Genomic DNA, 25398 nt, shown 5'->3' on the forward strand with positions numbered 1-25398 from the left:
TATTCTTGTCCCTCTGACCTTGTAGCTTATCTTTGCCAGTGTGCCTGGCACAGGATGCTTAAGAAAGAGTACAAGATTCTTTCCACAGCTGAGAAATCTGTTCAGCATCACCCAGATGCATGGCCTGAGGTGATGTGAAAATGGCTGTACACAGACAGACCAGAAAGTGCAGCTCTTGACATGCAGCAGTAATGACACGCAGACACAAGTGCACTGGTGGGCAAGCACAGACACAGCACCTGTCAACCTTAAGCACTCAGCAGCATCAGATCTGTTACCTTTATATACAAATAATCTACAATCATTTTTCATCTTTAGTATCTAGGATATCTGCTGGCAAGGAACTGTACAATTTGGCAATGCAGTCCGTAAAGCATGTTCTTTCTCCTAGTATGCCATGTTCCTTGTACAGGAGGGGCAATGTGCAACTTCCAAATTCATCCTTGTCGTGCTTATGAAGAGTACAGCATGTGTATCCGGCACTGGTGGACTGCAGCCAGGAAGTAAGAACATGCTGGCATTTTGCATTTTTATGAGAATAAATCAATTAGTCAAAATCAGTTTTCAAACCCTACCTACCTGGAAACTGCAAATAAACTTCTCATCACAGTAAGTCTGTATTCGCATGAGAGAAGGGAATTTAAAAAATAAAACATCCATTAAGTTTAACATGAAGAAGATGCAGGATCTCCAGCTCACCAAGACCTTCGGAGACAAGATCATTCCCCCTGCCCAAAACACGTGCTTGAACATGATTTTTAGCTGTGAACATGATCTCTCTGGCATGACTGTAAGTTTTCAAGTTGGAAGGGGAAACTGCTCATCTGTCCTTTACTCCAAGAACATGAGGTGTTGTGAACATTTCTGTGGAGTGATTGGATGGTCTACACAAAGCCACAGAGGCAGAAGAGCGATTACTCCAGAATTTCAGGTAGAGCGTGCCTGATGAGGCATAACAATTACAATACAGATTATTCTCTTTAATAAGCAGGTGACCACAGATTTTTCCTCAAAAAGGTTAAAACAAGCTTTATTTTAACATACAAATCAGATTGAGTACAAGGCAAAACATACCCTTATAGTGATAGGCAGACTGGGTCTCCACACACCATGTGTAGCCACATGCGCTACAGTAATCCTGAGATACGGACAAAAGCCCTAAAAATCTTTTTAATCACTCTTGCTCTAGTCACTGCCATTTGGGAATTAAAAGCATTATACAGTTCTGAGTCAAGAAAACAAATTACCTACAAGCAAAATACCCAAGATACTTGTCTAATTCCCTGCTGTCATCCGGGTACACCAGCAAGAGCACTTGAAGAAACAAACCAAGAGACGGAAATATGCAAGGTTACTTCATTAACACTGGAAAGCACGTAGAAGAATGCTAAGATATTTTTGCTACCTTCAACTACTACTGTCTTCATGAACTGTGTAGTCTATAGGTCAAGCTTACATATCACATGAACTTACCATAGAGCTCTCTAGATTGTGTTAAGTTAGTAAAAAAACCCCAATGTTTTTTGCTTCCTTTCACTATGAAGTTATATGTAATATAGAAATATTTTTAAAGCTTATAAAAGCAGTAGAACAGACATTTAAAGTCATTTTCCTAATATTAAAGGCTACTTGAACACCCTCATTTTGCTACAAGACTGTTTTTCATTGAATAACATACAAAAAGGAAGTCTCTTTTTTAAAAAAAGGTAAGGAAAAGTTATAGACAGGTTTGGAGTTTTTCTTTTAGTTTTGCAACATATAAAAATAAGTTACACTATATAGTATGGCTTTCATTATTTATCTACTCATTTAGTAGAAGAGTGTCATCATGGATTTAAACACTAGCTGTTGTAACTAATTAACCTGCCATCTTCTTCAGACTTCCTTTGAGTTTTGAATTTGTGAAAAGAAACAAGCAAGTATTAGAGGGAAAATTAAGAAGCCTCCAGAACAACTTAAATAGCACGAAGCACCTGTAGAAATCGTCTTTCAGAAAAAATTTTAACTCACTTTAACATTTTAAGTTAATTTTTAAAGAAATTTAAAATTTAAGATTAAATTAAATCTTCTTGGCAAAATAAAGGCCACGCCAAAATCCCACACACTTCAACAGTCAGGACTTCACACTGAGCTTCATTTCAGAAATGTTTACACACCAGTATGATACTATTATGGTACTGAAGTAATGATCTCTCTTTAATGGCTGTTAATCATATAAGGTAATAGATTTGTTAGGCAGCTATCTCAAGAAGGCCACAATAACGCTAACCAAGAAGACTCAAAATTGTGACAAAACTGCTCAGTATTAAGTGTTGTTCACTATGAATGGCAGGGGAGGTTGGGCACAAAAGGTGTTTGAGTCAAAGACTGAAAGACCTCATTTAGACATTGCCGCATTATGAATGGCTATATTATTAATATACTTACATTTTGAAGACTAAAGTTGCATTCAAATCAGACAAGCTATGACAACATTCAAATACATGTAAATAAAAAGAAATCTAATTCATAGCCAAAGTAGTAACAAAAAATCTCATTGTGTAGTTGATGTAGCATTTGTTAGAACAACAAACTTATGAATTCAACAAGAAAGATTGTGGCACCAAATCTGGGAATATTTTCAAGCTCTAGTTTTACTCAGGACTGAAGAGTTGCCAGTTGAACAAACTTAACTGACTACTGTACTTTCCAACTCTTTGTAAACAAGACTCCGTGTTGTGCAAAAGAGGAGCTTTCGCTCCCCTTTTTCTTCAAGGAAAGTATCTGAAAGGCAAGCTGTAGTGATTGTTTCTGACAGCAGCAGAATAAAGAAGCAGATAGAAAAGTAGGTATATATAAAAAAGTTCTTACAGTAAAAGCATCTGTCCTGGTTTAATTTTGTTTATGAAAAGGCACTTTATGTATTGCTAAAACTCCAATAATGTACTTGTCCTTTCAGTTTTTCCTGTTAGACGGCTGCGTTTCAAGGTGGTTAGCATGAGGATGCAAATGTTCTTTATACAGTGCCTATCTGCTACAAATTTTATAATTACATATAGTATCTTACACCAGTTACTTAGAAGAACAGATTCATGTTCAAAATAATAGCAGGTCTTCAAACAATACTTCAATGATGATAGATGATCTGCCATAGACAACACATCACCTGTAGTGAGTTCATGCTAATAAAATTAGCAAAGTAAATCTTTCAGAAGTGAGTCCTCAGTCTTTTGTTTTCCTCTCGCAGTCTCTCAATTTCAGCTACTAAGCTTTCATTTACAGAGTATCTTTCAAGTAAAGCATGCATTTCATTCTACAGAAAAGAAAAAAAGTCCCAATCAGTAGTAATAAAGTTAGTAACTCCAGTTTTACCCTACTGGCTTTCATATTTCTTTTGAAAATGAAATAATGCAGATAATTCTGTTTTTAAAAACTTCTGATAAGAAAAGTAAGATTTTCCTTTTTATGCTGACATACAGCATTTTGATCATTAATACATTAGTGAATATTTTATCAAAGGATATTTTGCAGTTCTTCAGGATGAGAATCTCCTAATGCAGGTTCCATTAAATGCTCAGTACTGAGACAAGGTCTTTTTAACGCAGATCAAAAGAACAAAGATTCATAAAAAGGTGAAGCTAAAGAATACAGAACAGCTCAGTATGCATATAGTACATACAAGTGAAGCTTTCTATTTGAATTCCATCTATCTTCTCCTTACCCAGACTTTGGCCCTTTCCAAAGGACATCTCCATTTGTTTAAAACTCCTGAAATATGGAATTCATACCTACTCAATCCCCAGGTTCCCTTTATTAATCAATCAAACAAAAAACAATTTAACAGATTCCCATTCATACTTTCCCCCTCCATATCAAATCCTCCCTTTCTTGGTCTTAATAAATAAAATACATTTTCAGTTTTGAGAAAAGATTGATATTACCGAATTTGGTATTACCAAAATTGAAAAGTGAATACATTTCCCATCATGGTCTTTGTACGTACCAACTGCATATGGAATTGCTTGATCATCTCCAATTGCAAATTCACAATATCTCGATGGCATGCTTCTCTGGGGGAAGAATTGCAAAAGGACAATGCTTAGACTTATTTAGGAACCAGTCTCTCTCCAACCCTCAGCACCCAAAACTTCACAATTCCTCACCTTCACTCCCAACGAGAGTCTAGAAACCCTTAGACCATGGAACATAATCCTCTATGACATATTTTTGGAATACTTTTGTTGTGACACTGATTTTTTAAGTACCATTTTTTCAGCATACACAAAGATGTAGAACCTTTTAAGTTTATAAACATAAACATATATATGGTGATATCAAGATTCTTTTTTCACTTGCAAACTATGAACTCCTTTTATTTTACCATTCAAAACTGATTTTCAATCCCTTGATCACAAGCACCACAGAGAAAGATATTTATCTGTACTTGGAGATACACCTTTTCAGGACATGACTTCCAGCACCTTTTTGTAAAAGGGCCCAAAACATCAACTGTGATAAGTGATACATTACCCTCAAGACCATAGACTAATCCAGGTTAATCTGTGGACATGAATTCATTAATTCATGGACAACCATTCCACACTACAAAATCCATGCTTGAAAATAGTCTCTGAACAGGAGACTAATACAACAGTTCCAGATGCTGAGGAAGAACAAGGAGGACAGCTCATAAGTTCTTCCTGAAGAGTGCAGCACAGTGCAGTTATCTAGGACTGAGTACTGTGCTATAGGTACCACTGGCCTGACAAAGCAAGGTGTTTCTTAAGCGGATGCACACAGACCTTACTTCTTTTTCCTTTCTTCAAACATACAGCAAACCCAAAGGGAATCTTCACTTTCTCTTTTCACAGATTATTGTGCTACAGAACTCCTACTGAAGGCAATCTTCTTTGAGTGTATCAAGTATTGAGCCAGCTAGCATCTTATAAATCCAAAGATAGAGGTTATCTCCCAAAGACAGGGAGATAAAGAAACAAACATCTTTTTGGAACCAAATGAATTATATATTATTCCTAGTTCTTTCCTAAAGGCCCATGATTTTTCCCCCCATTACTTGAGGAGGAATGAATTACAGGCGAGGAAGAAAAAAATCCTTTCTTTAGATTCCAGAGACTGAAAGGTAGTTACATCAATGAGAAGCTTGCAATAGTTCCCTTCCCTCTTACTGACTCCAGTACTAACAATCCTTTATGATCAGTTTAAATGTATCTGCAACTTACAACTGGGAAAGGGGCCAGCACACCTTTCCAGCCACTCCAGAAAGTATAGGTCAGAGGAAAAACACAGTATTTAAGGCTCCAGATCTCAGGTACTAGAAGTAAAAGACTGGCAAGCATAACTTCTAACTCTGGGATGCCTGAACACAGACTTTCAAGAAAATACATCTGCAATACATAGACTGCATTTTAAGTCACAGCAGTTACAGGTTTTCATCAGATGCATGTTTATTGCCAAAAAATCCCAGGTGAGTTTTACCATATTCTATCAATATAAAGACATTAAATAACATCTGATGTATTTTTTCTGTTGGCAGATACAGAACAGCCATAGTACACAGACCTATTAAGATAGTTTTGCATTGCTTTTTGTCATCAAGACAGCAGCATTTCCCCTGCCCAGCAATTCTTCTCCTCTTCATCATCGCCATTCAACCTATTTCATCTTAAACATGGGTTGAGAAGTGATCCCCTAGATACGATTCTCTTAACTTCTTCACCTTCTTCAAACTCCACTCTAAATAGAACTGTACTAATTTGAATTCTTTCAGAACACTTGGAATGTTGGTTGGATCCACAAAGTAATCTGACACCAACCATCACTTACAGCACAGACATTATTTCAATGCAAAGCTTCACCAGCAGAAATAAACACACACTGTTTTACCTTACACATGCCAAGATAACAACAATCAAAGCCAACACAAGTCAACTGGCTACATCAAACTCTCCTCAGCATTGAAATTTCTCCAGCTGGGATAGGGAGATGAGCAACAAGGGAAAGAAAACAGCGCAAGGCTTCAGGAAAAGAGTAAGAACCTCGCCATGCAGACTAAATTTACCACCTGAGAAATACTCACTCATTCTGGAAACGTCAGCAAAGTCATACACCAACAGCCCTCGGAGGCATCAGTCTAATTAGTCATCAGAGCTATTAAAATCTAAGTTTCATACCTAGACTTTAAAACATAGGGCTATAAATGGTGTAATTTTCTAATCCAAAGAGAAATTTGTTAGAGCAAATGCTGAAACATCCCATTAAGAAAACATGTCACTGAAAACAACAACTCTGCATGAATACAAGTACCTGAAGTCATCCATTGTTTCTTGTATCATATTCTGAATGAAGTTTATTTGAATTGATGTCAGAGGTGCATTTGGTCTGCTACTCCCAATGGTTTCTGCTATTTTTTCTGACAACGAACTTGCAACTCCAGCACTGACAGATGATGTTATCTTTGAACCTTTACAATTGAAAATAAAATATTGAGAACCCTCAAGACAAATAAAACCCTCTCATATTCTGCATTACCCTGATACTTTAAAAAAAATTTAATTATTTCATTAATTTTACCTCAAATATTGCTTGGTAAAAGAAACCTAAACAGATTTAGAATGAGTCTTTTCAGAGGCAACCAGAGACATTCTAGGAGGGCTGGCTCGATTTAAAGAATCAAGATCAGATGTTCTTTTTTTAATGCTAAGTCCATTTCATGAGATTTCAAATCAGTTTACAATCAACCACACCTAGAACTGGGCCAAAATTATCAACTTACTTGTTGAGGTAGTACCATTTACTGGTAGATCATATGCAGGATGGGCCTGAATAGTCTTCATTAGTTTGTCATTTGCATCAGGAGTGGATGATGGTGAAGAACTTGAAGTTATAGGGTCTGTGCTTGATAAGCTTGATTTTGAAACCTGACAACAAAAATACTTTTTCTTTTAAAGATGAAATCTACTTGTTACAATTGTCTAATTGCATTTGAAGACTAAGTTTTCCAAAATGCACTTTCAAACATTTTTGCTTTTAGGAAATCTACTCAGAAATACGTGCTTTTCATTTCCTAGCAAGATATCTGAAAAACTGATTGCTAAAACATTCCAAATTGCCTCAAGTGGGCACATGGAAGCAAGTGCAAAAGGCGGGGGCCTCTTAATTTTCACATCAAAACTGCTGTGACTAAGTTATATCATTCCTAGCAAACTCAGACTTCTCAAGAGCAATACAAAAGTAGCAAAGCTCTGTGCAGAGGCATATTAAAGATATCTCAAGAGAAAGAGGGAGATTGAGAACAGGGAAAGAAGAGGGTGGAATTGATCTAACAAACAACAATCAATCATACTGGTGCAACCACCTAGTGATCCTTCTTGATTTTCTAGAAAAAAATCAAAATACTCCTCAGGCTACCTGTTTTGTTTCACGGAAACTTATGTAACTTGATCTTATTTAAGACAAACATACATTTATCTTCCATTGCTGAAGGCCAATTCACCTAAATCACCTAATAAAAAAGGTTTTATGGATAAGTGTTAATAGTGTGTGAACAGAATTACAAAATAAAGTTAGATAAGGCATTATTCAGGATTTTTTTCTTCAAGTAGTAACATTCTGTCAAGATTCTAAGAAGACCACTCATAACAAGAATACCTGCTTTAAGACTTCTTTAGATTCTTGTTTTCCAAGACTTATTTTCTTAGTGTCAGTCTCTGGATGTTCTTCTTCTCTAATTGGAGATCCCCCAAGTGCATGTAATGGGCTAGACTGTATCCCTTGTGCACTACTGCCCACTGGGTTTCTTTTTACTGGAAAGGCAGTGGTCGGCTGTGGGAGAAAATCCAAACCCACAAGGTAGGACTGGAAATCCAGGCCTAAAATGAAATGGGAAAGATGAAACACACAGGTCAATAAACACCCACACCAAATCTATCCCACAATTAAAATGCCTGCACACTCATACAAAACTGATTAACAAAAGAAATTGCCAAAAAATGCACCCCGCAAAAAATAAACCCTTAAATCCAACTTATGCTGCTACCATCCTTATAACAGTAAGAAAAAAAGCAGGAAAAGCCTTTGTATATCACTATAAATTGTATAAAGGAAAAATACCAATCACTTTAGAACCATACTCTTGACTTCCTGCTACTGCCTCAACATGTCAAACAATTTCCAGAAAAGTTGTTTCAGTGTCTGCTTTCATCATTTGCTTGTTTTCAATGGTATGAGAAAATCAGCATGTGAGAACTAGCACAGACCTCCAAAGGCCTATCACTGGCATATGCTTACCACTTCCTTTTCCTTGAGGATCTTCAGTCACTTTATTTGCAATAATATCTACAAAATAGCAGAACACAGAAGACAAGTGAAGTGTTTATTTGTATCACTGCATCAAGTCCATAATCAAAGACGAATTTAAATATCAAGTGGGTACAGCAGTCAATAAGACCTAAATGACATTTTGTCACACTACATGCACACAAACGATGCTTTACAAATTTCAGTATTAGTAACTTACCATCTCTGACTGGAGAAAACACATCTCCTAAACTACTTCGACCCAAATCATCAAAGTTATTTAATTCAGCACTTTTCCCATGATCTGTTTCTTTGGATGGAATGACATCCAAGCTGGAACTATGGGGAAAACCTTCAAAGGACAATAACATTCAGTTAGTAATTGACCTTTTCCAAAAATAACATACATCATGGCTGAACAATCTCACACCAAGCATGACACCTGGCAAGTCCAATAAGCACTTGAGAACTGTCTGCGGATACCACTTATAGGGGAAATTTTAACTTCCTCATTTGGGCTGTCAACAAAGGTGACTACAACTTAAAGCTAAAGAGGAGGGTTGTAAAATTGGAGAACTCACCCATGTTCAGAGAAATCTATTATGATGGATGCAGCAATTTTATGCTGGATCAGGTGAAGTGAAAACTAGTGACTGCACCTTCTGCTAATAAGGTAACCACTTCCAGATGATAAAAATTAAAATTTGTTCTGCAAGAAGAGGAATTTGCTGTACTGGGGCCATTAAGCATTCCAAGAGAAAATAAGTGAAACATCATCTTTAAAGCTTTCCTAGTGCTAGTATATGCTCTGCTTATTTCTAATATTAGAAAATCAATTTATATATTCTAATAATAGAAAATCGAATTTGAGTTAAAATTGCAGACAAAAAAAACCCCAACCAAACTTCTTCCTAGACCTTTCCCCACTTTACCCTCAAGCCCCATCCCTGACCCAATCCAGGGGGGAAAAAAAAGTTGGCTTTTGTATGCATGGTACTAAGGACAGTTGTCTGAAGAATGGAAGCATATTGTAAGTCAAAAAAATGCCCAGTAATTATTCAAACTACAGTTTTTAGAGAGGTTAATTAAACTGCTCAGACAACCACCAAAAATCTTTCATAATTTCATAAAATGTTCATAAAACCTCTAAGTACTTCTCTATGTGGGATTACTTGCTCAAGTGATCCAAATATGACTGTGTGGGCTGTAGGAACCCAGAGTACAGAGAATATTTCTCTGCCTGTTTTGAAGGGTTCTACCCCCCTAGACAACACTGTTTTTGACCTTTGTCCTTGGAAAAAATTGCCTATCCTCTGGGAAGAATTAGAACCTACACTGGTGTGAACTAGGTGATAGAATAAATATTATGTATGATTGTCACAGGGTGAAAAATCTAGATGATTTGGGTTTGTTAATATAGTAAATAGATAAAAGCAAAAAACTTCAAAATGGAGGACTGTTGTTGTTCTCCAGACCTCCTTCTTCTTCTACTACTCCATATTCTGCAGTAGAAGTAGTTTGGGATGATTGGATAAAGAATTCCGCAGTTCCTGTCTACGTGACTAGATGATTTATTATACATTGGTGGAAAAGTAAAAATAATGTACGCTTTTAGTGACCATTGGTTAATTTACCTTTAAAAGGCTGTGTAATCTTGATAATTGGGCATTCTCCTGCATTCTCTGCTCTGTGATATGTCTGGGTCACATTAAGTGGTTCTATTTCTCTGATAAGACTTAATAAACAACTATCTGAAAGCAGAGAAGGCTGATAGGCCCATTCGTCTCTCGGGCTCCTGGCAAAGACTCTAAAATTCTCCCCCAGCAGGGGAGGCATAATTATGGCACGGTCAGTGTCAGTGGGTGACTGCAATTGATCATGTCCAAGTATTTACCTTAAGTGGAACCTGAGTCATGTTTAAGATTGCACATTTAAATGTATTAATATATTAAATATGATATATAAAAATGTATTAATATATTACATTTCCCTACTTCTTCAGATGTGTCAGTTGTGACACCAACACAGGACTGCACTTGCTAGTTAAGTAAATACTTGGTATACTGAGTCAAATTAGAAGTGCAATATCAACCTGTGCCAAAATTTAGAGGATCTACGTGGAAAAAGTGTAATGTAAAGTTGGGTCAAAATGTCTTGTGCACTTTTACCCATTCCCAGTAATCTAAATGTAGTTAAGTACCTAAACCAGACAACAGTTGTTAAATAGGAGTTTATGGGAAGCCCGCTCAAAGTACATCCAAGTTTCTCACCACATTCTGACTTCATTTATACTTTTGTACCTTAAAACTACCTGTGGTAGAAAGCTTCCATTTTGTTTAAATATGCTATCAGATTACTTTGCTGAATGTCCCTTATTTCTCCAAAGTTAAGTCCCATAAACAGGTTCTAGAAGAAATTCCAGAGAACAAATGCCATCCATTCCCATTCTTAACCTTAAAGACCGTATCTTCTGGAGTATTCAGAGGTGTTTACTTTTAAAGTGAACACTCAGATTAGAAAACTGTTTTACTTGGTAAGCCTTTATTTTCTTAAAACATTTATGTATTATGCATGGTCCTCTTTAAGGGGTAACAGACATTACACCTTCAAATAAAGATAATAAATCATATGTTTTAACCAAAATAAAAATTTCACCATTCAGTAATGTTGATTAGCAGCACTTCTTGCATACACAGGAAACATTCTACTTCACATCATACTTTACTGCATACCCAAGGGAGATCATTAATACACATGCCTACGTACTGCAGTGGCTTATTGCCTAATTACTGTTACTAAATGTATTTCTCCTTATTTTAAAAGGGAGGGGAAAAGTACTGTTGCATTAAAATGGATTGAGGATTTTTTTCAAGAATCAAACTAGCAGTGTCACTGATTTGATATTTTCAGAACTCTTGAATAAATAAAATTTTAAGAGTACATTTCACACAGTGGCAGAGTTTCGGAATACTCAGAATTTTTACAAAGAATTTGTTAATTTCAGAGGCATAGATAGCAAGTACAGTTATACAACTAATCAGCCTTGCAACTATATTTAACATCTTTCCTACCATGTGATACTGGAATCATGCCTCTCACAAAAATACAGTTCAGTTGTCACTTGGGTTTTTGGACTAGGTTGGTTTTTTTTTTCTGTGTTTTGCTTGCTTGTGTTTTGGTTTTTTTTTTTTTTTGATGAGGTCTGTTACTCCTATTTGTTAACAGAATTACAAACCTTTAGCTCTGCATTCCAAGTAGAAATTGTATCAGTAACTACATTATGTACATAATCTACAAGAAGCCAGAATGCAAGACATAGTCCCACAGTGCCACCACAATTATAAGACTTCACCTGTCTTAAGCTTATAGTAGGACCCAATTTACCTCCTACAGTCTCATAGCATGTGTTTATGCAGTAGGGAGGGAAAAGATGATGCAGATGTGCATGCATATGCACACAATACTTCCTAACAAATGCCCTTCCCTCAGTGAAATTTTTATACTGTAATGGTCAAAACACGAAACAATGCTTCCATCTTCACCATTATGCCAAATACTGTAAGAGTAGGAATACGAAATTACCTGTTTTCTCCTGAAAAATCTCTCCTCCCTTATTCTCATTAGTCAATGTAAGATGAGAGGAAACTGCTGCTGATGCTTGAGAGGCAATGTTTTTGATGCCAGTATTTTGAATTCCTCCAAGATTACTACCAGCTTTGACTTCTACTCTTTTGGACACAGGTTTATTTGAAGAACCTGTAAGGTTAGACTGAAGAAAAAATAGAACCAATTAAGATAATTTATTATGCCTTCAGCCAGAAGTAAAAATGTATCCCAATATACTTTCCTTTTTAAAAACAGCAAAAAAAAATCAGTTCAAGTTGTAAAGGTTGCCTAGGAGATATGCCTTTATAAATATAAAAAAAAGGTATCTTAATGTAACTTCAAAGAGCACAGGAAACATCCGTATTATCATACAGATACCGTGAGGACCTTCACAAAGATAGCAACAGAATTTAACAGTGGAGTGACCTTGCATGAGTCAATTTTGATCCCAGGTTTAGACAATAGGAGAAATAAGGGATTACATTACTAGGGACTCCAAATTTTACAGGCATAGTTAACCACTAGCAGTAAGTGTACTAAAGGAGAAGGAAAGTCTCAGAGTGGTAAAGAATCCATTTCAAAGGTTCTCTCAGTGTCCATTAAATGAAAGCACAGGGTTTCTGGATACAGTAGAGCCTAATTAAGCGTTGGAAAAACCTCTTAAGTCTTCTCTATTATTTAGTTAACTTCTCCACTGTTTATATGTGCCAGCAAAAAGTCCATACAGAGGACACACAAAATATCCCAAGGTGAGCAGCTCTGTGTCTTCTCCTTAAGTGGAAGGGCCATTACAGACCTTTCTGCTACTGCCTACAAATGAACCTGAGGTGCTACAAACTGATCTGCAAAGGCAGCATATCCACACCAGAAAACCTAGAAGACTAAGTTCCACTTATTTCTACACTAAGGCTAGGAGTGGGGGGAATTCCAAATTAACAATGCCTAAAGAGGCAGTTAAGACTAAGCAGTTTATAATTTCTGTGCTGGTATGATCCGATTTTGTTAGCATCTGTAATGCTTAGACAGTGAATGCTAACCTTTTTTTAGAACTTAAACTCATGCTTTGCTTTCATTAATTTGCATATTGCACAATAAAAAGGAAAGCTTTTTTTACCTTGGAAAAAGTGCTACTGAACTGAAGACGTATGCATTTCACACAGCCTTTGTGAGCAATAACTGTTTTCACTGGTGATGTCAGTTGTCTTAAGTCATACTGCCAGATCTTTCCCCGGGAACATCCTATAGCCAAAGTAGTACCATCAGGCATGAAGTCTACTGTGGTCAGAGGAAAATCAGCTACAATTGTTGTCAGTAACCTTCAAATATGAAAAAGGACAGGATGGATCTTTTAGAATTCAGAAGTTGGCCTTTTCTATACAGAATATCTAAAAAAAAAAAAAAAATATATATATATATATCTCAAAGCTTTCATAATTCAGCTACAGGTCAGTAGTTCAACTTCCAATGCCAAGTAAATTCAGTGAACTATCTTAAGACACAGTGGATTAGGTTTATACTAAGCATTCATGCTCAACAAGAAAAAAACTACATATGCCCCTAAAGACTTCATGGGGACAGGATCACATTACCTTCTTAATAGCAAACACCAACATTATTTACTGATACCATCATTTGCAGCAGCAATCATACTACATACATCCTCTCATCCTCTAGCTTTCCAAGCCTATCAACTCTACCCTTCCCACAGCTCTAGGAAGAACTTCAGGTCTTAGTTTGCATCCTTCTACTACACCTTTCCAAAATGCAAACAGACTCCTGCTTTTACTCAGCTAGAGTAAAGCACTACTCACGCTAAAACCAATGTCCCACAAAACCGCTTGCCATCCTACCCTCTTACTACACAGTCCGCTCACCAATGTCCCATATTTCCTGCTTTTTCAGCCAATATTCTCCCCTATCTCAGCAGCTCTGTGCACCACAGTTACATCTTTTATCCTAACTAGAAAAGCAGGCTGTACTGTCCCTCACAGAGGTTAACTGCTCTGTATCAACAAGAAAAGCCCACACACAAGCACTGGGGAACATCACTCATAATCTGGGCTTCAATTAGTTCCCACACGCCTTGGAGTTTTTTAATTGTTTGTTAACTTAAAAAGCAAAACAGATTATGGGGCAAGTTCTCCAGTAGCAATATGCCAACCACTTCAACCATTCTGAATGGGGGCTGAATGAATTATTTCATGTCATAATTCAGCACGTTTTTTCAGTTTATAAAACCCAAATAACGAATCTTCTAAAATCAAAAGGTCTTTCATATACTCACTTTTTACTTAAAGTGTCATAGAGAATAATTCTTTTATCCAAACCCACAGTTACAAGCAGCAGCTTATTGACTGGAGAAAAGCAGACTTCTGAGGCTGGTGCTTTATGAGTATTTTCAAAATTATGATATGGGTTCTGGCTATTTACATCCCAGAGAGTTACATTTCCACTGTCAGAAACAGTGCCCAGCAAGGATTTCTTAAAGGATGAATATTTCAAGTGTCGAATAGGCTGTAAAACAGACATAAAAATGAATTTTAATACCGATATTAAACACGATATTAAATTATTTTCTAAAGACACAAACAGATGAGGAATACGAAGTTAAAGTAGTCTACAAAGGCTTCCAACCCTGAAACACAAATAGTAAAACCGGAAAAATTAATTTTCCATTACAATACCATTTTTGGTATCAGAGGGGCAGACTTTTTTTACTATTATGGGGTACCATATGTGCTGATCAGCAAAATTAAGGACAAGAAAAGGAAACTTCTCTAAAAATTTCTCAATTTTTCAGCAATTATCAGCCTTCATACAAAAAAAAAAGAATCACACTTCATCTCAAATTAAAGGAGTGAAAAGGTACATTATTTCACCAACTAGTCTTCTGCCAAGAATGTTCAACTTAATTCCCCTTCACTGATTTGAGGTACTTGGATATAAGCCAATTTGATAAGACACAGATTCCAGAGTTAAGCAAGTATGTAGGTCCTGCAGAACAGACTTCAACCCGGGGACTAAAACCACAGTAGAGAATAACATGCGTGGTTTATCACACGCAGCCTCGCTGTCACAGAACCAGGTAATCCAGGAATTTTACTCGCCTTTCAGAAAATATACTTCATTTCCACCACATTGCTTCAGAGGATGTTTCAGAAGCTCACTGCTCTAATTCTAAATTACAGTACTCAATTTCCTGATTAATTTTACTTATGACCCATCTGCACCTATTCACTCCTGTCACCGTAATGCCCTTACACTTAAAACTGTTTCCAAACTCCCCAGTGCCGCTTTCCCCTGTTTTAATGAGCAGCAACCTCACCTTCCTTCAGGCTTTATTTTCCTATATAAAAAATAAGTGAAAAAGTCCCCCAGGACTGGTTTTCCAGTACCATCAGTCTCTTTGCAACTCTCCCAGTAAGAATCTTTCCTGAATATGGAAAACTAAAATCTTTTATGATCCTCAAAATATTTTGCTACTGTCTTTGCAACAGCAGTAACGCTTCATCCATTTTACACTGTAAATACCCGCCCTGAAATATCCCAGATTGCATTTTCTTTTTTGAGTCTGTTTCACTCATCGTCATTTTATATTAAGAAATCCAACGCCTTCTTTCCCTCAGGAATTTTGAAATCCTACTCTAATAAGAAGAGCCTCGGTTATCCCCCCACTTTCTACTCTGTCACAGTTATTCCCGTGTCTATAATTTCAATCATTTTTGGATACTGATACAACCCTCTCTTATGGGCAAATGCCTTCCCACTGGGTTTCATCATAGCTCTACTTAGAGTCACACAATCGCTTCCCTGGGCAGCCTGCTCCAATGCCTCACTACCCTTTCAGAGAAGAATTTTGTCCTAAAATCCAATCTAAACTGGTGCAACTTGAGACGATTTTCTCTTCTCCTATTACTTGTCACCTGTGAGAAGAGACTAACCCCCACCTTGCTAGTACCTATTTTTCAGGCGGTTGTAGAGAGCAATAAGGTCCCCCCTGTGCCTCCTTTTCTCCAGGCTGAACAACCCCAGCTCCCTCAGCTGCTCCTCAAAAGACCTGTGCTCCAGACCCTTCCCCAGTTTTGTTGACCTTACTTCTACTATCATAAGCACTACTGAAACTATTAAACAAGATAGATAATGAAAGAAAATATTTGTTTGATTTATCAATGTAAAGAGTTTCCTACCCATCCTCTCTAGTATTTTCTCACAAAGCACTGAATCAAGTACTTTACTCAAGTCCAGTCCAATGAGTGCTCTTATATTTTATTTGCCTGAAACTGCTCTCAAAAAGCTATTGTTTTATTCTGGCATAGACCACACCACAATACATTGTACTGGCCTTTATCCTATTTCTGTCTTTAACTTCATTTTAATGGAGATATGTGTTGCTTCATATTCTTCCAGCATCATTTCCAGCACTTGTATTGCATGTCTTGCTGGACACCAAATTGCTTCAACCTGCTTTAAAGAGGTGGCACTTCCAACTGCATATTCAAATAGGAATGAGTATGACTCCTCATCATTAATATGGTCCTCTACTGGACACAATGGAGACATTTTTATAATAATTTTTCTGTTTATTTACATTGAAAAAATACTGAGAGATTCAAGAGTAACAGCTTCAATTACAAACAGGATCTACATGGCAAACATTCCTGACTCTGACATTTCTCTCAATTCTTCACCTCCAAATACCTTCCCCTTTACTGCTCTGGCATCTGTTCATGTTTAATTTTCTCACTCCTGTCCTTCTGCCCACCCCACCAAGATTACTCTCTTCTAGCTCTTATCAAACCTCCCTTCCTATCCTACCAAGTTGGCCATTTCCTTTTCTCCTTTATCCTTTTAATCTCACAGGTCTCGGCAAGTTCTCCATTTTCTTTCATATGCCTACATTCCCCATATTACCACTGCTCCCCACTTCAGCAACATTTCAGTATATGGAGTGGCCAGAATCCATCACACTCCTTTACAAATCAGCCAGCTGTTCAAACAGCTGAACTAAATCCTGTTGCTAGGAGAATTGCATCAGGCAGTGAAGACTTGAACAAACATTACGTTTTGAAACAAACCTTAATTTATCCTCCCAACAGCAGGCAGATAAGAATCTGGTAGTCTAAATGAATGCCAATAGCAAAGACAAATTACGGGATCTGCAAACAACTCTGTGCAAGAACTCAATTCTAATAAAACACAAAGGTGTTTCTAAATTAAAATCAATTAACAGAATATAGGCCAATGCTCCTACAAAAAGAATTTTGTTTAAAGACACAGAAAGCACAGCAGCCTTGGGCTATTCTGCTACTTGTAGAATCTACACAACATGAGAAATTAACTGGCAAGGTAACTACATTCCACCACGCTGAATCAAACACAGACAAGCTAAAATTTATAAGGTTAGTTAGACTTCACATTCCTCAATTCTGAAAACAGTTACTATGGAGTGGTGACCCTTCCTAAGTCAGAAAACTAGTGCCAGGATCAAACAGTATAATACACTGTTTATCTATTCAAGTTTACTCTTAAGGAAACCTGGCCCCTAAGCTATAAATCAAGTAAAGGCTTTTTAAATTTAACAGAATTACACAAGTCTTCAGATATTTGCTCCACTGCAGAACCAATCCTTTGATTCTCCAATTAAAACCCAAAACAACAATAAAGCCATTTCTGCACATAAAAGTAAAGACCATTTTTAGGATCGAAGGCAAGCTAGTAAACTGGGACATCCAACTAGCCAACTCATTACAAAATCGCAGCTCAATTCCATTTTAAATTAAAACTATAATCAAATAACTGCCCTCCCTAAGAAAATGTTATAGACCTTTCAGAATGTGAACAGGAGCTCTTTGTTTGCAATTACTTTAACACATCGAATAGCTTTATCCATCCTAAAGGTCACTCAGCTTTGCAGCAGACCTCTTGATTTCATCTGACAAAGTAGTTATTCATGACATCTCTCCTACTCCTAATCACTTTTTGCGGAAAGAACTGAATATATCAAACAGGTTCATGCAAATCATCCTCACAAGAATTTCTTCATTTTCCAATTAACTTGCAGCATAGTCTCCGCTCTGGATATTCACCTCAGCTGCATAATCCAGCCATGGCCTCCCTGTAGCTCCTGCCTCACATCCACATTCTTCATAAGACCGTAACAATCAAATCAGAAAAATGACCTGACTGTATAGATGGATTTTTAAGATCAAACCAAGTATGAAGTACAATTTTGCTTCAACACAAGTATGGGATTGGCAATGGATCAAAGACACTGCAGCACCTAAGAGCAGAGATAGTTTAAATTTAACAGAGATTTTTCATCAGAAAGTATACCATAATTCCCAAGATGCTATGAGATTGAAAGAGATTTTTCACCAAGTTATACTGTTCGTGCTAGACAGGAGAAAAATTTAATTTGACACTATCTGCAATCTAAGACTGAAAAAGCTGTTGCAGTAACAGAAAAGGAATAAGTCAGAACTTCAATATTCCTCGCAACATTAAAGGTCAGGTTTAGGACCAAAGCAACAGTTCTGCATCCCCTAGGCAGCTCCTACCTCTGTAAAAATGATTCGGTAAAAAACGAAAGCATGTCTAGAACTCAAACACATGGCTATCCCTAAGACAAGACAATTCTCACTAAGAGCACACAGTGGAATTCCCAATGGGACAACACAGCTCATTTACTACTGCAAATGCTCATATCAAGGGAATTCCCCTTGTCATACCCACTAACTCTTTTAATATCTTTTGAGTCTGCAGAAAGGAATTGCAGTGGCAAACCCTACCAAGGTCCTGAAGTACATATGCTTTGTATTTGTCTTGTGCACAATCTTCCTTCAAACTAGTTCTCCCAAATATTAACTAAACACCTAAGTAGGTAAGATAAAACCTCATTACTTTTCTCTTTGAGCAGCTGTGCAATTTTAATCTCCATATTAAATAAACTTATTTCCAAATACAGGCCTGTATTCACCCCTACCATACAGATAGGTTTGAATAAGTTAGAACCCAGGCTACATGATTGATCTCTGCCCTTTGCAACAATATCATCGAGTCATGAGCTGAAATCCTGCTTTGGTTTGTAAAACCAACTGTGCTTTAATCAGTTCTAAGATGTCTAAAAGTTTGTTCTTGAGGAACCAGTGTCTACAAGTAAAATTTGCTCTAACCTGTATAGAAATTAAGGCACTTGAAAAGTTTGTATTTCGATGCTACCTATTATTTAAGGCTATAATGCACACAGTGGCCTGCTTTTTCCTTTCCTTAAGGGCACTCTTAAAAATTAAGATGAAACAGAGTAACAAAACTTAAAAGCTCTTGATATGTACTCTCAATTTCTAAAGACTGTGAATTAAGCTTAATACCTGAAAGGAACTTAACACAGCCTACCTGTCTGCTGCCATAACCAAAAGGAGTACTTGACAAATTGGTGGTAACACTGTGTAGGATGATTTCACCACTCAAAGATCCAGAAACAATGTAGCCATCATTCCAATTATATGCAACACACGTGACTTCATCTTTATGATCCTGTGGGAAAGGGAGGTTAGAGAGAGTTAGACATTTTTCCTAATTTATGCTTTTGCAAAAAAACTTCAGCTTGATTTTTTATGACCATCTGTAACATTTTAAAAGATTTAAGAGTTGTTATGAAATATCACAGAAAGCAGCAGCAAAACATACCAAAGATCAATCATAACCACTCTGATTGTTTGCATTAGGTGGTTTTAATAAATTAGTAAAGATCATCATGTAGTTATACACAATATTTTAATAGGACAACCACAGAGATATTTACCACAGGTGTTATGAACATTATTTTTAAAGTAAAGTCTCCCAGAAACCAGTGATATTTGAATACACTTTCTGTTTATCTGATGCGCTACTGCCAACTTCCCCTTCTGACGCCTTTAGCATTAACACACGTATCTACCAACTAGCTTTTCAGTAGTCATTTGCAGTGATGATATTCTGTATAATGAACATATTATTGGTTCCCTATATTCCTATATAGGGGAAGAAAATCGAGTACTTCTAACCCAAAAGGTAGGAATAGATATTTAAAGTAATGTATTGGCTACCTAGCAGTTTCGTTTCAAACTGTAACTCTGAAAGTCCAAGGAAAAAACGCATAAATCAAAGCTGAAGTTTCATAGCCTCTTAAAACAGTGGTGCTAAATAAGGGCAAACCACTGCTTAAGGCATCTGGGAAAGATACTAAGCCATCCTAAGTTTTGTGCATCATAAAAAGGTTTTAGAGAATTCATACTGGATCAGTTAGAAGAAAACCATCTCCCAGTTTTGCACAACAGTAGTTCTGCTACAGTACTCTACAAATACAGAAGTGTTTTCTCACTTGACATACTAGAAACAGCAATTACCTGGAATGCAACTCCTGGAAAAAAATCCCCATCAGCCAATATCAATAAAAATTTGCAAAATAAGAAGTCTATTCTGAAAATTTAAGCACATATAATTATTGAATTGTACTCTGAAAACACCAAGTTACCTATGTTTGTTAAATTTGCGACTTACAGCTCATAAAGAACACAAACTTCAACAAGACACAGATGTGTGCTAGCTCCTATCTGTGACCTTGATACTACAGACACCAGACTTAGAAAAAGTGTATTTTTTACAGTTGGCAGCAAAACCTGGGAGTGGAAAGCTGCAGTTCTTCCTCAGCCAAACTTACCTTTAGGCTGCGGTAAATCTTTCTGGACTTCAAATCCCAGATATTAACTGTGTTATCGAGGCCTCCACTGACAACATGTGAAGAACTAGAATTCAAGCTCACACATGTCTGTTTTGCCTAATGGAGAAAGAAGAAAAAAGTATGGTAAAGATAATTAAGGGATTTATTCAAATCTACTTAAAAGCATATTGATGTGTGTTTTCATTTTCACCAGCACGAATAGTCCCGCTGACAGACCCTTTCATACTCTACAGCCATTTCCCATCAAAAGGCATTTAAAATCCAGTCCAGTTTGGACATACATTTAATATACTTTAAAATGTAAGCATATTAATTAATAAACCCTCAAATGCTCGCACTTCCCCATTCCCATTTAAAATTTTTTGGCACTTTTTCCTCCAATATGCATTTTCCCTTTAAATTATAGCTCCATAAAGTGCAATCATAGTCTTTTATTCAGATACTGAGGTTTTTTTTAAAAAAAGTCCTAAGTTAAGGAAAAAAAATTCTTTAGAAGAAAATCAAGAAGTTGCCTAAGTTACATACTTCACATTCCCTAAACATTACAGGGAATATTATAGCAGCAAACCTCATAATTTGGTTAAGTGATTCTTTTGAAAATAATCACTGAAGTACCAGCTTTTGAAAAAAAAATGTCAATCTTAGTGATAGGCCTACATTGAGGACAAATTATTATTCAGTTCCATCAAGTTGAAAATTCACTTTAAAGTTCTCAAGATTTAAGTGAAGAAAAAACAAGTCCATCTAATTATTGACATGGTAAAATTGCAAGGAATTGCATCAGTTATAGATCAAATTCAGTGAAATCTTCAGGACAAACGCTCCACCTTTGAAGAGTTTGCTTCAGCACCCTAAAAGCAAGGTTTGAACAACTTTTCAGAAAATTTCCAGTCCAAATTAGCATTACAACAGATATCCAAGGAGAATAATTACAATGGTTTAGAACACTAACAAGCTATTTAAGTGACCATGTGAAGAGACTCATCTAAAACTAAGCCCAGCTTTTTGAAGTGCCCCACTTCCATTTAACAGAGGAACAAAAAAAAAAAAAAAAAGCCTTGAACACAACACACATTCTCATGTTTCTTGCAATTCCAGAAGCTGGCATATGTACGCTCCAAGAAGAACCTCTACACAGACTCCAGTGTTTCCCAGGTGCAATTCATAGGCATGCACAATACTGCCAGTTCAAGCTGGAAAATGAGTTCAAACTTGAGCTCTAGTCTATCTCCTATACGTTAGATCACATCTGAACCACCAACTGCCTCAAGTGATCATATTTGAATAACTGCATCTGTATCTTCTTACTGACAGAACTGTTTTAAAAGCACGATTGCCCCCACTCTTTATATGTGTTCAACAATACACAAGGAAATGTTTTTACATATGTGTCAATTCTAACAATACTAGAATTAAACTGATGCCAATATGCAGAACAGATGTGAGACACACAGGATACAAAGTGAAGTGGGGAAAAATAAGGGAAAAGTGTTACTCATACTTACTCCTTCAGCTATTTCGAAGAGTGGAACAGGTTTGCTTTTACAGCTTGAAACAACTATTTTATCACCAGCAGCAGAAGCAGTGGCCAGGTATCTATCTTTGTCACAAGTTAAGGAGCATAATTGTAGGATACTGGTGATTAATAAAAGCAACAGAAGTTTCCCTTACTGAACAGAAGACAGATTGGCTAAACAGTCTAAAGGACTGTACCTTGAAGGGACCTAGAAACAGAAACATAAGGCCATTTTCCAAGCTTTCATTAAGAAGCTCTTGAATTAACTGCAGCCCTTACTTGCCAATGCAAGAGAGCAGTTTCTTTGAGAGAAAAGACAAGAAATATCTGCCAGGTATTATTTAAGAGCTCTTTACCACTAAGGCAGCTTATCCAGTCCACAATTCTGTTTCCCCACACCCCCAAGTAAGAGCCCCATTTGTCACTAGTTCAAAGGAACGTCTGCTGCTCTTAGTAGTCTATGGATTTAAAGAATGGTCCTGGTCATGACAAATGTTAAGACTACTTCACCATACAGTTTCTAGAGTACAATGAGCAGTTGCTAACTTCTCCCACTCTGTACTGAGAAAAGAAAAACAAAAGGCCAAAAAGGACCTTTTATGAAAGCAAGTACCCCCAAGTAATAGGAACATTTATAGAACTACAGAGCAGGGAGACTGCACCTGCACTGCCACCAAACAAATTGATTAATCATTTAGTCTCCAGGCCAATGCCCATTATGATTTTGTATTTGCTCATCTAAGAATAATACAGGTTAATTGCCTGGATTTAACACAAGAGAACCATTAGGTAATGCTTGCTAATGCTTTCATCATTTTAAGGCACTTTTTCAGAATTTTACAAAACTATGCAGAACCTAAACTAATGCTTTATCCCTAACAAGTTGACAAGTCTATAAAGGAAGGTCCTTCATTGTTTCAGTTTTGGGAGATGAAAAGGAGACTTGGTAGCAGAAAGCATTTAAGACAGACTGTCTACAGATAAAGTTTACCAAACACATACAAGTGTGCATGCATATACATGAAAACATACCTGTGCTTCATATTCTCTGAAAGCTCCATAGCTAAAACATGCATTTGTGTGCAAATTGGTGTCACTTATTTCTCATACATTGACTTAGAGGACAGATATTCAGAACTTGCAGTTGCTATGTGCCAGCATCCTGTCCTCCTACATCAAGACGAGGCACCACCACCTTCTTCTGTAACAGCCATACAAGCTGTTCATCTGACAGCCCTCTGAGATTTTTCACACGTTCATCCAACACTTGGCCCCTCATATCATTATCCTAGAACTGGCTTCCAAGTCAGAGGTGAAAGACCTAAATGGGTCAGATCTATTTTGATGATAAACCACCACCATCCTGTGGATGTTTTCCTACACAGCCAACGCCTTTGTGCTTCCTCTCCAAATGCTACAAGCAATGGAAAGAAAACCACTGCCTACAGGGTTAGAGGTAAGCGTACACTATCAAAGACTATCAGAATCAACGAGAAGCTGCCCCAGGAAAAAAAAAAATCTTTGATTACAATTTTCCTCACTACACTATGTACAGAATTTTACTACACTAGCAATTGCTTTGTTCAAGTTTGTCAGTTAATTGAGCACTGTCTTAAAAGCAAGTATCATAATCAACTACTGAAGAAACAAATGAGTAAGCTTTACAGTTGGCAGGCAATTCAGGCACATTATAGCCATTAGAAAAGCGTGGGCTCCTAAGAGAAAAGAAACTTCTTCAGAATTATTTACCATCATGAACTGATTCTGTAAATCCCTTCAACACGGGGAACCACAAAATACATACCAATTTTTTTATATGAGACTTCAAAACGCGTCAGGTCTTTGTTTTACAAACACTTTAGTAAAAAAAGGAAAGAAAAAACCACTGGAATTTTGCAGAACACCCACAAAAATATGGCTGAAACTGTAAAGGATACTATTGCTGGCCCAGCATAGTGAACTGACTGGATGTGAGGGCGTATGTGGGTTGAACTGCTCCACCACAGTTAGAGTTGAGGAATCCCATATTTTAATGTCATCTCCTGATGAGGCAAAACGTATGCTTTCTTGCATGGCTGCACCTGTTTTGGCAGAAATAAATAAGTGAAAACACATAAAATAAAAATATAAAACAGGCAACCTAACAATTCAAAGTAACAATTTTAAATTGTACGGTTGAAGTTCTCTTGATGACTGCGACCTTTATTTGGAGAGTTAAACAGTTAGTACCGTTCAGCTGCATACACGAGTGATAGCAGCAGACACTCCAAGCTTTTGCTACTTGAATTCTTGCAGGAAGTGTGTGATTTCTTTTTCACAAAGCCATCTTCTCTATGGCATCAAGAGACTAAAATGAAGCTTTTATCTCCACAGTTCACAGCTGCCTACCACGAAGCTCTGAGTATTTGAAGGACCCATTTCTCACCAGTAGATGGGGATATACAAACCACAATCAAACTGTTGCAGGGGAAGGCTGGGAGTATGGACCTAAAGGACTCATTCAGCGTTCATCTCTCACCACTCCAAAGGAGACATCCGAGAATCCTTTAAACTAAACCTTTGGCAGTAGAATATGAGCGACGAGTCACCTTTCATCGCAGCTTACAAAACATTACAAAACAGAAGAGCCAGAACAATGTACTGCTACTTGTTTTGACTGACACCGTTTTAAGACTTAAAGCCAGGCTAGCCAGTGCCTGGTTTGAAACGCTGACTATCAACTTTGTACCCCGGTAATTTTAAACAGCCAACAAGCGAGAACTCTAAACGTGAGCCTTCCCTTCAGCTGAAAACATAACCACCCCTTAGCCAAAGTTTGCGGGACGTTTCCACACAGCTTTAGGCCGTACATTCTAACTGCCGGGAGCATTAACACTCAAAAGACTACTCAAGAAATTCAGGGTCCACACACGCCTTCGTTCGGCATCACCCCGCGGAGCCACTCCCCGCCTCACACGGAGCTTGTCTCCCGCTCCCCCCTCCAGCCCCGGAGGCCGCGGGAGGAGCCGCTCGGCGCGCCTCGCCCCGCGGCATCAGCATCGCCACCGCCCGGCCCCGCTCCCGCGCTCTCCCCGCGGCGCTGCGCACCTGGCCGGGCGGGCACCGGGCCGAGCCCCCGCTCCTCGCCCCGCCGGCCCGGCCCGGCCCAGCGCCGCCTGAGGGGCCGCCTGAGGGACCGGCCCGGCCCCGGCTCCGCCCGCCCCGACTGGGCCCGGCCGCGCGATCCCGGCCCCGCGCGCGCACTCGCGGCCCGACTTTCCGC

The 25398-nt window shown here is 37.7% G+C and overlaps 1 protein-coding gene across 1 annotated transcript; it reads right to left on the reverse strand.

Moving 5' to 3' along the window:
• Positions 1–1047: 1047 nt before the first annotated feature.
• On the reverse strand, positions 1048–25398 carry NEDD1 (NEDD1 gamma-tubulin ring complex targeting factor). The gene is made up of 15 exons (XM_082279744.1): positions 25224–25398; positions 24074–24217; positions 22126–22220; positions 20600–20716; positions 19294–19434; positions 14186–14415; positions 13016–13217; positions 11878–12064; positions 8516–8647; positions 8287–8334; positions 7648–7868; positions 6773–6917; positions 6304–6460; positions 3983–4049; positions 1048–3292 (listed from the first exon to the last, which is right to left on the reverse strand). Exons 2-15 carry the CDS (start codon positions 24207–24209, stop codon positions 3188–3190), a joined length of 1983 nt encoding a protein of 660 aa, XP_082135870.1. The 5' UTR covers positions 24210–24217; positions 25224–25398; the 3' UTR covers positions 1048–3187.

This window comes from Coloeus monedula, assembly GCF_965178545.1.
Source record: "Coloeus monedula genome assembly, chromosome: 4".
Classification (NCBI taxonomy): domain Eukaryota; kingdom Metazoa; phylum Chordata; class Aves; order Passeriformes; family Corvidae; genus Coloeus; species Coloeus monedula.

Excerpts from the sequence above, each read along its gene's own strand:
- NEDD1 (XM_082279744.1), bottom strand. The coding sequence starts at position 24,209 with ATGCAAGAAAGCATACGTTTTGCCTCATCAGGAGATGACATTAAAATA. Across the intron at positions 7,869-8,286 it reads TCCTCAAGGAAAAGGAAGTG|GCCTGGATTTCCAGTCCTAC; the intron begins GTAAGCATATGC and ends ATTTCATTTTAG. Across the intron at positions 3,293-3,982 it reads AGCAATTCCATATGCAGTTG|AATGAAATGCATGCTTTACT; the intron begins GTACGTACAAAG and ends TCTTTTCTGTAG.